The sequence below is a fragment of the Neopelma chrysocephalum genome, unplaced genomic scaffold (genome assembly GCF_003984885.1).
Source record: "Neopelma chrysocephalum unplaced genomic scaffold, ASM398488v2 Primary Assembly neopelma1_103b, whole genome shotgun sequence".
Taxonomy (NCBI): Eukaryota; Metazoa; Chordata; class Aves; order Passeriformes; family Pipridae; genus Neopelma; species Neopelma chrysocephalum.
In genome coordinates, this window is record NW_020897767.1 from 1,320,272 (window position 1) to 1,332,317 (window position 12,046).

At 50.4% G+C, this 12,046-nt stretch overlaps 1 protein-coding gene across 7 annotated transcripts in view; it reads left to right on the forward strand.

Moving 5' to 3' along the window:
* The window catches only part of CACNB4 (calcium voltage-gated channel auxiliary subunit beta 4), a 75,693-nt gene that overhangs the window by 28,027 nt on the left and 35,620 nt on the right, over window positions 1-12,046 (forward strand). Inside the window, exon 1 of one of the 7 annotated variants that reach the window (XM_027695909.1) lies at window positions 15-102. The exons of the other annotated variants lie outside the window; for them this stretch is intronic. Coding sequence (XP_027551710.1) covers window positions 58-102 — 45 coding nt within the window. The 5' untranslated portion in view covers window positions 15-57. Of the gene's footprint in view, window positions 1-14; window positions 103-12,046 lie in introns of those variants that run through there. 7 annotated transcript variants of the gene reach the window in all.

A 12,046-nucleotide genomic window follows, 5' to 3' on the forward strand; every position in this document is an offset into this window, starting at 1 on the left:
CCGCCGCCGCGCTCCCCCCCGGCCCCTCCGGCCCCGCTCCGCCCGCCGCGCTCCTCCATGTACGACAACTTGTACCTGCATGGGTTTGAGGACTCGGAGGCGGTGAGTGCCGGGGCGGGGGGCGCGCACGGGGATCCCCGCGGGCTTGGGTGCGTGTGGCGGGGGTGAGGCGCTGTGGGGTGACACTGCGCTGCCCCAGAGATACCGGGACGGGCTGGTGCGGTTCCCTAGGGAATGATGCCCCCTCACCAAACGGGTCTGTGGTAGCACAGCCCCCCCGGTGCCGTGTGAGACGCCCCGAACAGGATCGTTCCCGGCGGGGGTCCGGGTGGGTGTCCGTGTCCGTGTCCCGCCGGGATCGCCGCGGCCATGGACACGCCGGGCCATGTTAAACAGGCATCTGTTACATAAGGCGTTGTGGCCAGCTCGTAAAACACACGGATAACAACAAAAAATAGCGGGTACGTCAGTGCAGACGCACGGGGGGATGATGTGGTGTCCCCGGGAGAGCCGGCGGGTCCCGTATCCCTTTGGATGGGTTTTTTTCCCCCTGCCTGTGTCGGTGCAGGTGTGGAAGTGCAGCCCCGTCTACGTGTTGCCTCACGCAGCAGCAACTTGTTTTAGCATCCCTTTAATTCAGGGGGAGAGGAGCGACAACACTGAAATGAACGCAATGCACCATGTTGAGAGGAAAACCTGTGCCTCCGAATCCCTCGGAACTGTGTGCCTGGAATATTTCAGAACTGTGTTTCTTAGCATTCCAGAATGGTTTGGGTTGGAAGGGACCTCAAAGCCCGTCTCGTTTCCACGGGCAGGGACACCTTCCACCACACCAGGCTGGTCCCTGCCCTGTCCAGCCTGGCCTTGGCCACTCCCAGGGATGGGGAAATTCTTTGCGTTAATTTAGGAGTTCCTGCCCTTTTGGCATGTCGTGTTAATTTGTGTTTTGTGTTTTCTCTCGCTGCCGCTGCTCCCAAGCTGCCATGCCAAGTGCATACGAGCGTGTTGGTTCCTTTAGAGATGTGTTTGGGGATCCAACTGGATGTTTCTGTAAACCAGGCAAAGCGTGAATTCTTGGGAGCTGTTCTCAATCCCGAATGTGTCTGGTGCTGGTATAATGTCTTTCAACAGAGTATAAATGTGTTCTTAAAAAGACAATTTAGAAGTGCAGTGGTAGGGCTAAGAAAAAGGAGTTGCTGGATGGGGGTTGGTGTGGAAGAAATGTGTTACCTGTTAAAGTTCATTAGAGAACGCTGATACATGTGTGGTGGGATTTAAAGGTGCTTCTGAGGTGCTCAATTCCATGTATTCACAGAATCCCAGGGGATTGGAAGGCACCTCTGGAGATCACCCAGTCCAACCCCCACCAAGGCAGGGTCACCTGCAGCAGGTGCCACAGGAACCCCAGGTGGGTTTGGGATGTCTCCAGAGAGGGAGACTCCACACCTTCCCTGGGCAGCTGTTCCAGAGCTCTGCCACCCTCGTGGAATGAAGTTGTTCTTCAGGTTGAGGTGGAACTTCCTGTGTTTAAATTCCATGAGCTCTTCCAAGAGCATTATTTGGGAAAAGCAGTTTTAATGGCACACAAACATCTGCGTTAGGATTTGTGCCGGTGGGATCGTGGAACAGGAGACAGGAACCAGGTCTTTGGCTGTCCACTTGGAGGGATGGGGATGAAGGAGTCATTTCCAGGTTCCCTAATATTCTCCTCAGTAGTTCATGATAATGATGTTTACAGCCTGTGTAATTTTACTCATTAATTGAGAATGTTTTTGGATAAACCTGTTTTCCAGAATCATGGGAACGTGTGTGAAAATTTCATTCTCATAAACAAACAAAAAAACAATCCACCCAAACCCTAAAAGCAGTCTGGATCTTGCAGTCACATGGAGAAACCAGAGGCCATAAACCCCAAAGGCTCGGGCACAAAGCAGTTAAAATTCCCCGACGGTTTGTTTGCTTTATCCTCCCGCACCACTTAAACCGCTGTCCCTTGTTATTCTGGTTCCTGACTCAAGGATTGGGAATGCCTGCTGGGACAATCTCCCGGCAGACAGGTAGGGGATGGCTCACACGAGGGTGACTCTCCAGCCTTGGTGGAATTAATTCAGCGCAAAACAAATCGGGGGAGAATTGTGGTTCCCTGCGGGCACGAGCAGATCACTGCGAGCGTGCAGAGATGAAAGGAAAGGCCTCCCTATTGTTCTGCTCTAGGACCTGGAAGGCTTATCCCGGCTGTTGTGCAGCTGGAGGAGCCCCAGCTTGGATCCTGTGCGTGCTCTTTCCTCCCCTGGAGCTGTGATGGGAGGGCTCGTGCTAATTGCGGTGCTTCCAGCCCGGAATAAACCTCGGCCACATGAGTCATTAGTGCGGGAGCTCTGCCTAAAGTGGGCATTTGCCCTCACAGAGCCCAGCCAGCCCGAGCAGTGTTTTAACCGGCATTCCAGGGAGAAGGGAGCGATCCGTGTGTGGCCCTTACACCCAGGAAACACGGTCACCTCTGGAAAGGGGCTGTAAAATCGATCCCTCGTTTCTCCTGGCTGATAATACACAGATTAACTGCTCAGAGAACACCAGCAGAAGCGTGCAGGTGGGATTTTCCTGTTAAAAGCAGCAGCACTTTTTAGGTTTAAAACCCCCATTTTTGAGCAGTGAACAGATCTATCAGTGATTTTTCTCCTAGCAGCTGTTTACTGTAGCGTGTTTGTGTGTGTACATGTGCATGTACATAAACCGTGCAAAAATACAATTTTTATTGCCTACCTATAAAGCAATGAGTGTGTGCATGGCATTACAGTCCATCACCAGCTGTGATGATTAATGTGAAGTAGATGATGCACTAGTTACTGGGAGGCTTTTTGGAGGAGGAAAATTACACTGTTGAAGCTGAGAAAAGCTGCCGGTGACCGGAGACAAAAAGTAGTTCCCACGTTTAGGAAAAGAGGTGCAGGGATATGGGAGCAAACAACTCCTGCAGGCACAAGTGTCCTTGTCAGGAGCACAGGAAGGCAGATGGAATTGTGTGGCCACAGGGAGAAACATCTTCCCAGGGAAGATATTTTTCCTATTTGTTGCCCTGCCCTGTGATTTTGGGGGCTCTTTGTAGTGCTTTGGGTAGTTCTGACAGGGTCACCCCTTTGGGAATTAAAGCTGCTTTGCCATGTAGGGAAGTATTTCATGTTCTTGGTAAGGAGAGAATAGGACATAAAGCCCCATTAGCACAGGGGCTTAAGGCAGTGAGGTCCACTGGGTAGGCAAATAATGCAATATTTTGTTTTATTTTCACAGTGGTGAACTCATTGTTTTGTGTCTGAGGTGGGGAGGGATCTCAGTGCTGCTCCGTAGGCCAATCCAGAGTTTCCCAGTGCCCTTTGGTTTCAGGAAAGACTCCACATTTGTCAGAGTAAAACTTCAGTGACACCTTCCCGTAAGAAATCACTTTTTTTCCTGTGAAATTCCATTTCCATTAAAGCAGCATTTCATTAAAAAATTACCTCCAAGAGCTGGCAACAAGCAGAGTCCTTCCCAGCCCCTGGAAATGATGGGAATGACCTGCCTGCGGTGGTCAGTGTGTTTTACACCTGCAGAACAGGCCCTTTTAGGTTGTTTGCTGGTTTTTATCCCCTCAGAGCCACAGCTGAGCACACAGAACATCCTCCCTCACCTCCCAGGGGTGAGTTTAGGGCCTGTCAGCACCGGAGGGGCTTTATCTGGGCTCTTGGAAGGGTTATCTGGCCAGTGGGAACAGCTGCCTGTGGCTGGGGAAGTTCAGCTGGGTTCTGTGAGGAGCAGGGAGGGGCTGGCACGGGATTAGTGAGGGCAGGGAAGGTGCCAGGGGAGGGAGGGTGCTGTGCAGTGTCAGTGCTCTGGCAGAGCTGCTGACAGCTCCACGTGCCTGCCTGCTTGGCCATGCCAGGGCAGCCTCTGCCCCCTCGGGTCCAGGGCATCTAAGATGGAATTTCATTTGTGCCTTCACCTTCCCCCTGGGTTTTTGTTCATATTTAGATCCTTACTGGATTTCCATGCGGTCTCTGATCCCTAAAGGAGATGGGAAGGTGGCTTTGCTTGCCCTGTGCATCCCTGTTGTTGTCATTCCTTTAGTAACTGCTTTTCCCTGTTTGCTTTTTGTCCAGTTTCCTTCTCCCAAGCCATTTTTCTTTCTAGGCTCCTTTCAGCTGTTTGACCTGCCTGTAACCCTGCCTGCCTTCCCTCGGGCAATTCCCATCCCTGCATCCACAGCCTCCCTCCTGCTGCTCCTTCCCAGGGAAGCAGGACTTGTCTGTCCTGCAGTCAGAGGTGCTTTGCAAGTTCAGACTCTCTCACCAGGAGTCAGAGAAACACTTTTGATGGGGTTCATGCCCACAAAAGTATTTTAGATCCTGAAAGTGCTTTGGTGTTTTATGGGAGCCAAACACCAGTGAGGCTGACCCTGGTAGCTGATGTTCAGTCTGACACAAGAAGGGCCGTGGGCAGGACTGTGTGTGGTGCTACATTCTAGGGTATCTCCAGTTATTCCATAAAATCCTTGAGAGATTGCTGAGAATTTTTAGGAAAGAGGCCGTGGGAATAAAGTGGGAAAACACATTTCACTGAGCACACGGATGGTCAGTGTTTTGAGGACACTGCACTCCCCTGCCTTCCTCCTGCTTGGTGACATTACTCCTCTCATCACTCACTCCTGCTGCTGCCAGGGTACACTTTTCTCATGGCAGCTGAGACAGGAGGATCTCCACGTGCTGCTCAAGCAGAAAAACGTGATTATAGAAAAAGAAACCTTGGCAGGGAAGTTCACACTCAAATATTGGTTGGATTTCTGTCTGGTGCCTCTCTGATGGCTAAAGGAGAAGGAAAGGTGGGCTTTGCTTGCTCTCTTCATCTTCTCAGTTGTTGTAGGTTGAGTCACAAATAATCAAAATGTGTATTTAGAAGCGTTTTCCATCTCGTGCCTTTAGTCAAATAAAAGCTGGGACTTTCATGTAGTTGGGAGGATTTTAGTGGTTACTGAGTGCATCAGGTCGTGCTGAGGTGTTCAAGCTGAAGATTGAAGGTTGACAGTCGAGATCTGAAGGTCATCTCACGTGGCTTGATGGATTTGGCAGGCTGGGACACCTTCCACTATTCCAGGTTGCTCCAAGCCCCGTCCAACCTGGCCTTGGACACTTCCAGGGATCCAGGGGCAGCCACAGCTTCTCTGGGCAACCTGGGCCAGGGCCTCCCCACCCTCCCAGCCAGGAACTGGATGTGTAAAACTGGGAGAACAGTGTTTGCAGTGTTGTTGGAGACGCCCAGCTTGTCTCCCAGGATACCTGTTCTTTGTTTCTCTATTTCAGTTAGTTCAGTTTTCTAATGTTTAATCCAAAAAGGATGAGGAATGTCAGCACCCAGTCGTGCAGGATCACTGGCCTAACCACTTATCTACTTGCTGTTTGTTTGTGGAGGATTTTTAGTTTCAGACGTGTGCTAAAGTCTGCCTCAACTGGGAAAATAATCAATATTTTTTGGTACAAAGGGATTATCCTCTGCCTGTTGTGTCTTCTGAATTGTCAGGGAGGTTTGGCTGTTCCATGTGTGTGTTTGTGACAGTTTCAAATCTGTTTGCATTTCCATTAGTCCTTAATAGGCTGCCTTGACTAATGAATCATCAGCTGCCTGACATTTGTCTTGTGCAGAAAGAGCTGCCTGACAGGTTGGACAGTTGGCTTCTTTGGGGTGTTTTTGCTTAGGTTTTCCCACTAAAATTTCTAAAATCCTACTACTACACCATTAGCTGTCCTTGCCATGTTTTATGCTCATGTGAAAATGGTTTTCTGATCTGACTCAGATCTTATTTGTTAAATGTAACATGATTTGATAGTCTAGCAGGCAAATAAAACTTTCAGTACGAATCATAAATCACTTTTATAAATTGCTGCTTGCTGTTTCCATAGAGGTGCTTTTTGATACCAAAAATACACTGAAATTAAAAAAAAACAAAAAAAGAGAAAAGCTTCAAGAGACAAAATGAGGAATAGGTAACTTGTGTTTGCAATTCCAGCTGCAGGTCAGAGCTCACCTGCTGGGGTGGTGTGTTCATGGGAAGGATTGAAGTGTGGGATTCACTGTGGCTTTATCCTGCTTTGGATCCCTCATGGGGAATCCTGACGGACTGTGGAGTGCAGCCAAAACCACAAGGTTTGGCCTGGACTGCACATTGCTCCCAAAACTGCCCAGTGCTCCAGGGAATGCTGCTGCTGGGGAGCACGAGCAGCTCTCCCTGGGCTCAAGGGCACTGGAGGGGGGAATGTGGCCCTTGGTGCCGAAGGAGCACATCAGAGGAATAATAAATAACAAGGGGAGAAGCTTAACCTAGGATTTGTTGCTGTCATGGCTTGCTTCCCTATCTCCCTAAAACATGTCCTGCCTGGGAGCTCCTGAGCTGTTGGATGTTTTCCCTTTGAGGGTGCATTTATAGAGATAGTAGAGCCTGGGTTTAAAAATCAGCAGAAATGCAGATTACGTTACAAACAGGCCAAGGCTGACAACTGTTCCTGGTCATTTGGAATCCGGTAATTAATTCCAAGATGTCACTTGGCTGGCTGAGTGCTCAGTTCCGTGGGGATCGCAGGTGGTGTCAAGATTTTCTTGCAAACTCTCCTTGTATTTTTCCACAGTGCTTTGTCACTAATTTTCATGCCAAAAGTGAACTGGTTTGAGTTCTTGTTTTGCCGTGTCCCTCCTTCCTTTCCGTGTCCCAACACACATTCCCGTTCAGATGCTCTGTGTGCAGAGTTAGGAAGTGAACAGTAGGCACAGGCTTTTCCAGGTGTTTTCCCTGTTTCAGGAGAGGTTCCATTGCTGGTGGGCACATCCCGGTTCTCTCCACTCGTGACACCTCTCAGGTCATGGAGCTGTGCATGCCAAGTCCGTGTGGAACTGTTTGGGAGCGTGGCTGAGGGGGAATCAAAGGAAGCAAAGATTGGTCTGGAGCTCCCTTGCTCCATCCAGGCTTCCTGGTTCGTTCATGGAGCGCTGGTTTTGTGTGACTGGGCATCCAAAGGGATTTCTCCTTTGGGAAAAACACACGAGAGAGCAGCTCTTGGAAAAGGAGGGGTGGATGGGTTGGAGGAGAGAGCCAAGGGGAGTTCAGTGTGTCCCAATAACTCTGGGCCTCCTCTTCCTCACTCTTGGCTCTTCCCTTCCCTTCCTCTGAGGCTCTGTGGTACCTTGGCTGGTTCCCCACAGATTCCCTGGAACAGCTGCTGGGTTTGTGTTTGTAGGGACACACACTCATGTATAGACACATGTATGTATTTAGGGGATTGGGCTCAGGAGGGCCCCTCCAACCTCAGCCATTCCCTGACTCCATGAGCACTTCCAGAGCACAAAGGGAGGCACTGGGGGGGTTCTGTGTCTTGTGCCCACCTACCTTTGTCTGCCCCACTGATCAGGCAAACTGGAGTTTTGAGTTGGAGGGTTCCCCAGCTCTCCAGAGCCAGCCAAGCTTTTCCAGCAGCACGGAGAGCTGGAGGCAGCCAGTGGAGCCTGACTTTGTGCCTCCACAATGCAGGATGTAAATCTGCCTTTTCTGTTCTTCTCTAGGGTCTTGTCAGGAAGGGTTTGAAGTGTCTTGAGGAAAGGACTCTGAAGGAGCAGTGGGGCTTCAGGCTCTGCTCTGCCCCTCAGGAGGGTTTTTTCATTTTCACAAGGACACAGAAAAGCAGGAAAATCCCGGGAGAGGGGGACAAGGGGCTGCTCTTCTGTTTTGTTTTGTTTTGTTTTGTTTTCCTAAACAGTCACAGAGTACCAAGGCTGTATAAGTTCCAGAAATGGAGCTATTTGGTTGTGCAGCTTCCCCAGCCTGGCAGTGCCTTGATTTATTACAGCAACATGGGAGAAATCATGAGGAAAAAAATACTCCCTCTCATCTTGCTGAGTCCTGAAGTGGTGAAGAGTGTTTGAATGAGCTGCTAACACTTCATATAAAACTTCACAAGCCTTTCTATTTTGAGAGAATTCTGCTTATACCCAATATATTTTCTCTGTGAGTCCTCCCAGGGTTTTTTTTTTGCCGTGCTGGGACATTTCCCTGCAAATCAGCTCTGGTGCTGCTCAGCTCATCTGTGCTTTCTGCTCCCTTCCGTGGGCTGTGTGTCCTTGGGACAATCGCAGGGATTTGCATTCTCAGAAATGTCCTGTTTCCTTGGAAAATGGGTTGCTGTAGAAGCTGTGCTGGGTGCTCATGGTGTGTGTGAGGCTGGAGGGTTTATTTTTTATGGCCAGAAACAAGCCCTTTGCACCTCTTCCCCTCATGGGATGAGCTACAGGATGGCCAGGCCATCCTCCCAGTTCCCTCTTCCTGCTCAACCTGGAAACCTCTGGCCTATTAGTTCAAACTTTATCACATCCTTTCATCTCTTACAATAAGAATAAAATCATGTTTCTGATGGTTGCCCCTTATGCTGCTGCTTTACAAAGCTCTCCTTTCCATGCAGGATTTCCTGACAATATTGTTAAGCCCCATTCCTGCCATGATTGGTGTATTCCCTGAAAAATGTGTGTCCCTCTTGCCTGGGAAAAAGATGTGTCCTGAATCTCTGCTCAGACAGAGAGGTCATGAGATACCCTGATAAAATTCCATGTTCCAGAACAATTAGTGGTGATCTCCTCAGGTTGTCACAGAACAACGTCCCTCTTGGGCAGGGATGTCTCAGTTATGACCAACCCAGGGAAAATCCCACCAAGGAAAAACACCCAGAGCCTGTAACTCATCCTGCCCCACCAAGGCAGCCCTTGCTGTTGGCTCCAGCTGGATCCATGGAAGTTTAATCCTTTAAAAGCAATATTAACTCCCTGATACACACTTGTACTGAAGTATCTGAACAGGAAAAGTGGGCAGAATTACTTCAAAACAGATTAGTTTTCAGAGTTTCTAACAAGGTATGAGGAGCAGCTTTGTGGGGCTTGTTGGAGTTAAAATGTTCTCAAGATGCTTTTGCAGCCCAGAAACCAGAAATGTTGGACTTTTGCACTTGTTATCGACCTCTTATTAGGAAATGAAGGGGATATTGACAGATGGAAAACCAGGCAAATTAATTGTACTTTGCCTCCCTACATTTCCCTGTGCTAATTAAACTGTCTGGGAGTTTTCCCTTGCTGCCTGAGGAGCAGAGTGGTAAGTTGGGAATACATTGCTCCTGTGTCACACCCTGCAGTGGGTTCCTTCCAGGAAGGCAGGCAGCAATATTTCCCATGAATAGAGCAGGTCTGTGCTGGGTAAACATCCAGGGGGAGTGGGAGTCTGGGAGGAAAGGAGCCACAGACAGGAATATTTCCTGTAAAATCCATGCAGTGGTGGTGGATACGTGGAAGTGGAACTAAGAAGTTCACTTGGGCCTTGAAACTGGTCACTGGATGTCATGTTAGTGCTGATGCTGTTTGTCTTATTAGAATATTAAAGAACCTTGTTAAATTTTTAGCTTCACTGCTCTGTTCTGAATAGAGCACATACGAATGTTGCCTTTTTGTTGGCTTAGAATCAAATTTAATGGAATCCCAGGATGGTTTGGGTTGGAAGGTGCCTTAAAGCCCATCCTGTCCCACCCCCTGCCATGGGCAGGGACACCTTCCACCAGCCCAGGTTGCTCCAAACCCCATCCAGCCTGTCCTTGGACACTTCCAGGGATGGGATATCCACAGCTTCTCTGGGAACCTCTCCAATGCTTGGATGTAACACACAAACCCATCATATTCCCATAGACTTGTTGTCTGCAGGAGGAACCTTCAGTTCATGTGATTTCTTACTCATGTTCTCTCTGTGCGAGTGGTACCTGCTGAGGGGGAAGATTCAAAGCGTTGTAACTTTGCACAGATATTTTGTGTCTTCCTTCATAAGCAAGAATTTAATTTATAAAATATGTATGAGACCTATTTGGCGTCGGAATGGGATGTTTTACATTCCTCAACAACAACAACTGGATATTCATAAGGCTCAGCTGCCTTTCTTCCTGATGGTCTGATCTCTTGCAATCCTGGTTGTATCCTCAGAGTAACAACCACAGGGATGTAAAGAAATACAAACACCGCAGTGTTGTTTAGCTGAAAGCTGACGAGTGGAGAGGTCTGAGGCATCACAGCTTTCCAGGCTGGTTTTGCTGAACATCTTCTGGCCTAAACAGAAATTAAATATGCCCTTAAATCTGAAATCTGGGGCCAGAACTGAACTGAGGGATAAAACCAAACCTAGTTTTCAGTGGAGCTGGATTGATGTATTTCAATGAAGTGCAGCCCAAAAGTCCTGATTCCTGCTCTTTTCTTTCAGCTGTTAAATAATTCCTCCCTTTCCCTCTTCACCCAACTGCAGTTGCTGCATTACTTGCAAAAAAAAAAAAAAAAAAAGAAGGGGAAAAAAAAGCTACTTCCCAGCAGCTGGAAGCTTAACCAGCATTTCAGGAAGGAAATCAGCAAAGTGGTGTCCCAAGTGGCTGCTGCCTGGCTGGGAACGTGCTGCAGTCTCTGGAGAGCGGGGAGATTTGGGGTTCTTCGTGTTCATTGGATTTTGCTCCTTTTCTCTTCGAGTCCTTCTCTGCTCTGCTCTGAACTGCAGCGCTGCTGCCACCACAGGGCCTGGCTGGGGGTGCTGCCAGGAGGAACAGGAACAGCCAGACCCTGCTCTTGTCCCTCAGCAGGGCCCTGATGTCCCTCCTGGCACATCCCAGGGAGCTGCACGAGCGGCTCCACACGGGTCACTGCCTGCCCAGCACGTTTCTCCTCTCATCCATTCGGTCTCTGTCACTAATTTGGTGATTTGTGTGTCAGCAGTGTGGCTTGCACAGCTCATCCCGCATTTTGGGATGGACATGAGCTGCAGGATTGAGTAGGGAAGGGGCTGTGTCAGGGGAACTGCAGCTCAGGAGCGACACAGGCACAAATGTTAGGAAGAGCTGGCTTGGATCCTGGCTGTGTGTGATGCCACTGTGCTCCCGCTGCACTTCCCTGCTGGAAAAGATGTACAGAGGGGCAGGAACTTAGAGGGGATGCAGGAATCATGGAATGGCCTGGGTTGGAAGGGAAGTTAAGGATCATCCAGCCTCACCCCCTGCCATGGGCAGGGACACCTTCCACTAGCCCAGGTTGCTCCAAGCCCCATCCAACCTGGCCTTGGGCACTTCCAGGGATCCAGGGGCAGCCACAGCTTCTCTGGGCAGCCTTCCTGGAGAGGAGATCCATGCAGTGTTCTGCAAGGAGAGGGGAGACTCCGGGAGTTTGTGCTTTTCCCTCTGCTCTGCATTGCTGACAGAGCTGGGGAAAAACCCTCCTTTAGGGATGGAAAACGAGTTTGGGAACCTTGTGTGGGTTCCCAAACCTCCCCCCCTCTGTAGGTACATCAAAGTACAGCCTGTGCCGGGCACGGAGCAGGTGCCTGTCCCCTCCCTGGTGCTGTCTCAGGGAGGTCTGGCTCTGTCCAAGGGAGAACTGGGGTGTCCATGGCCTCTGCCCCCCAAGTCAGTGCTGGCTCATCCCTTGGCTCAGGACTGCCCGTGCTCCCGGGGCATCAGGAGCTCTGCGGGATGAGGAGGTTGCCGGAGCGTGGCGAGGCCTCCTTCTCCCCTCACTCCTCCTCCCGTCTGCCTGCCGTGTCCGCAGCATTCCCGAGGCTGCCGAGCCGGGAGAGGGATGCCGGGCACAGGGGGGAGCGCTGCTGTGCTGTGCTGGCCGAGCCCTCGCGGGAGGAGGCACAGAACGGGAGCTGGAGGGATCGGATCTTCCGGCGGGATCTGTGCCGTGGGAAGTGGGATTTGCAGAGCAGCCGCTGCGGCTGAACACAGACCCGATCCCACAGGAGCCATCAACACCGGCGCTTCCAGGGAGGGAGCTCCTGGCATGGGAAACGCAGGGAGAGCAGGAAAGAAACAGTTAATGCCGAAATGCACTGAGAGAAGGGGAGTTTAATCCAAACCTTCCTTCCTGCGGCAGCTCAGGGCACAGGGTTGGAGGGAATGGTTCCAGAGCACGGGGATCTCCTGGGGATGTGTCCAGGAGTGCCAGGGATGCACTAACACTTACATAA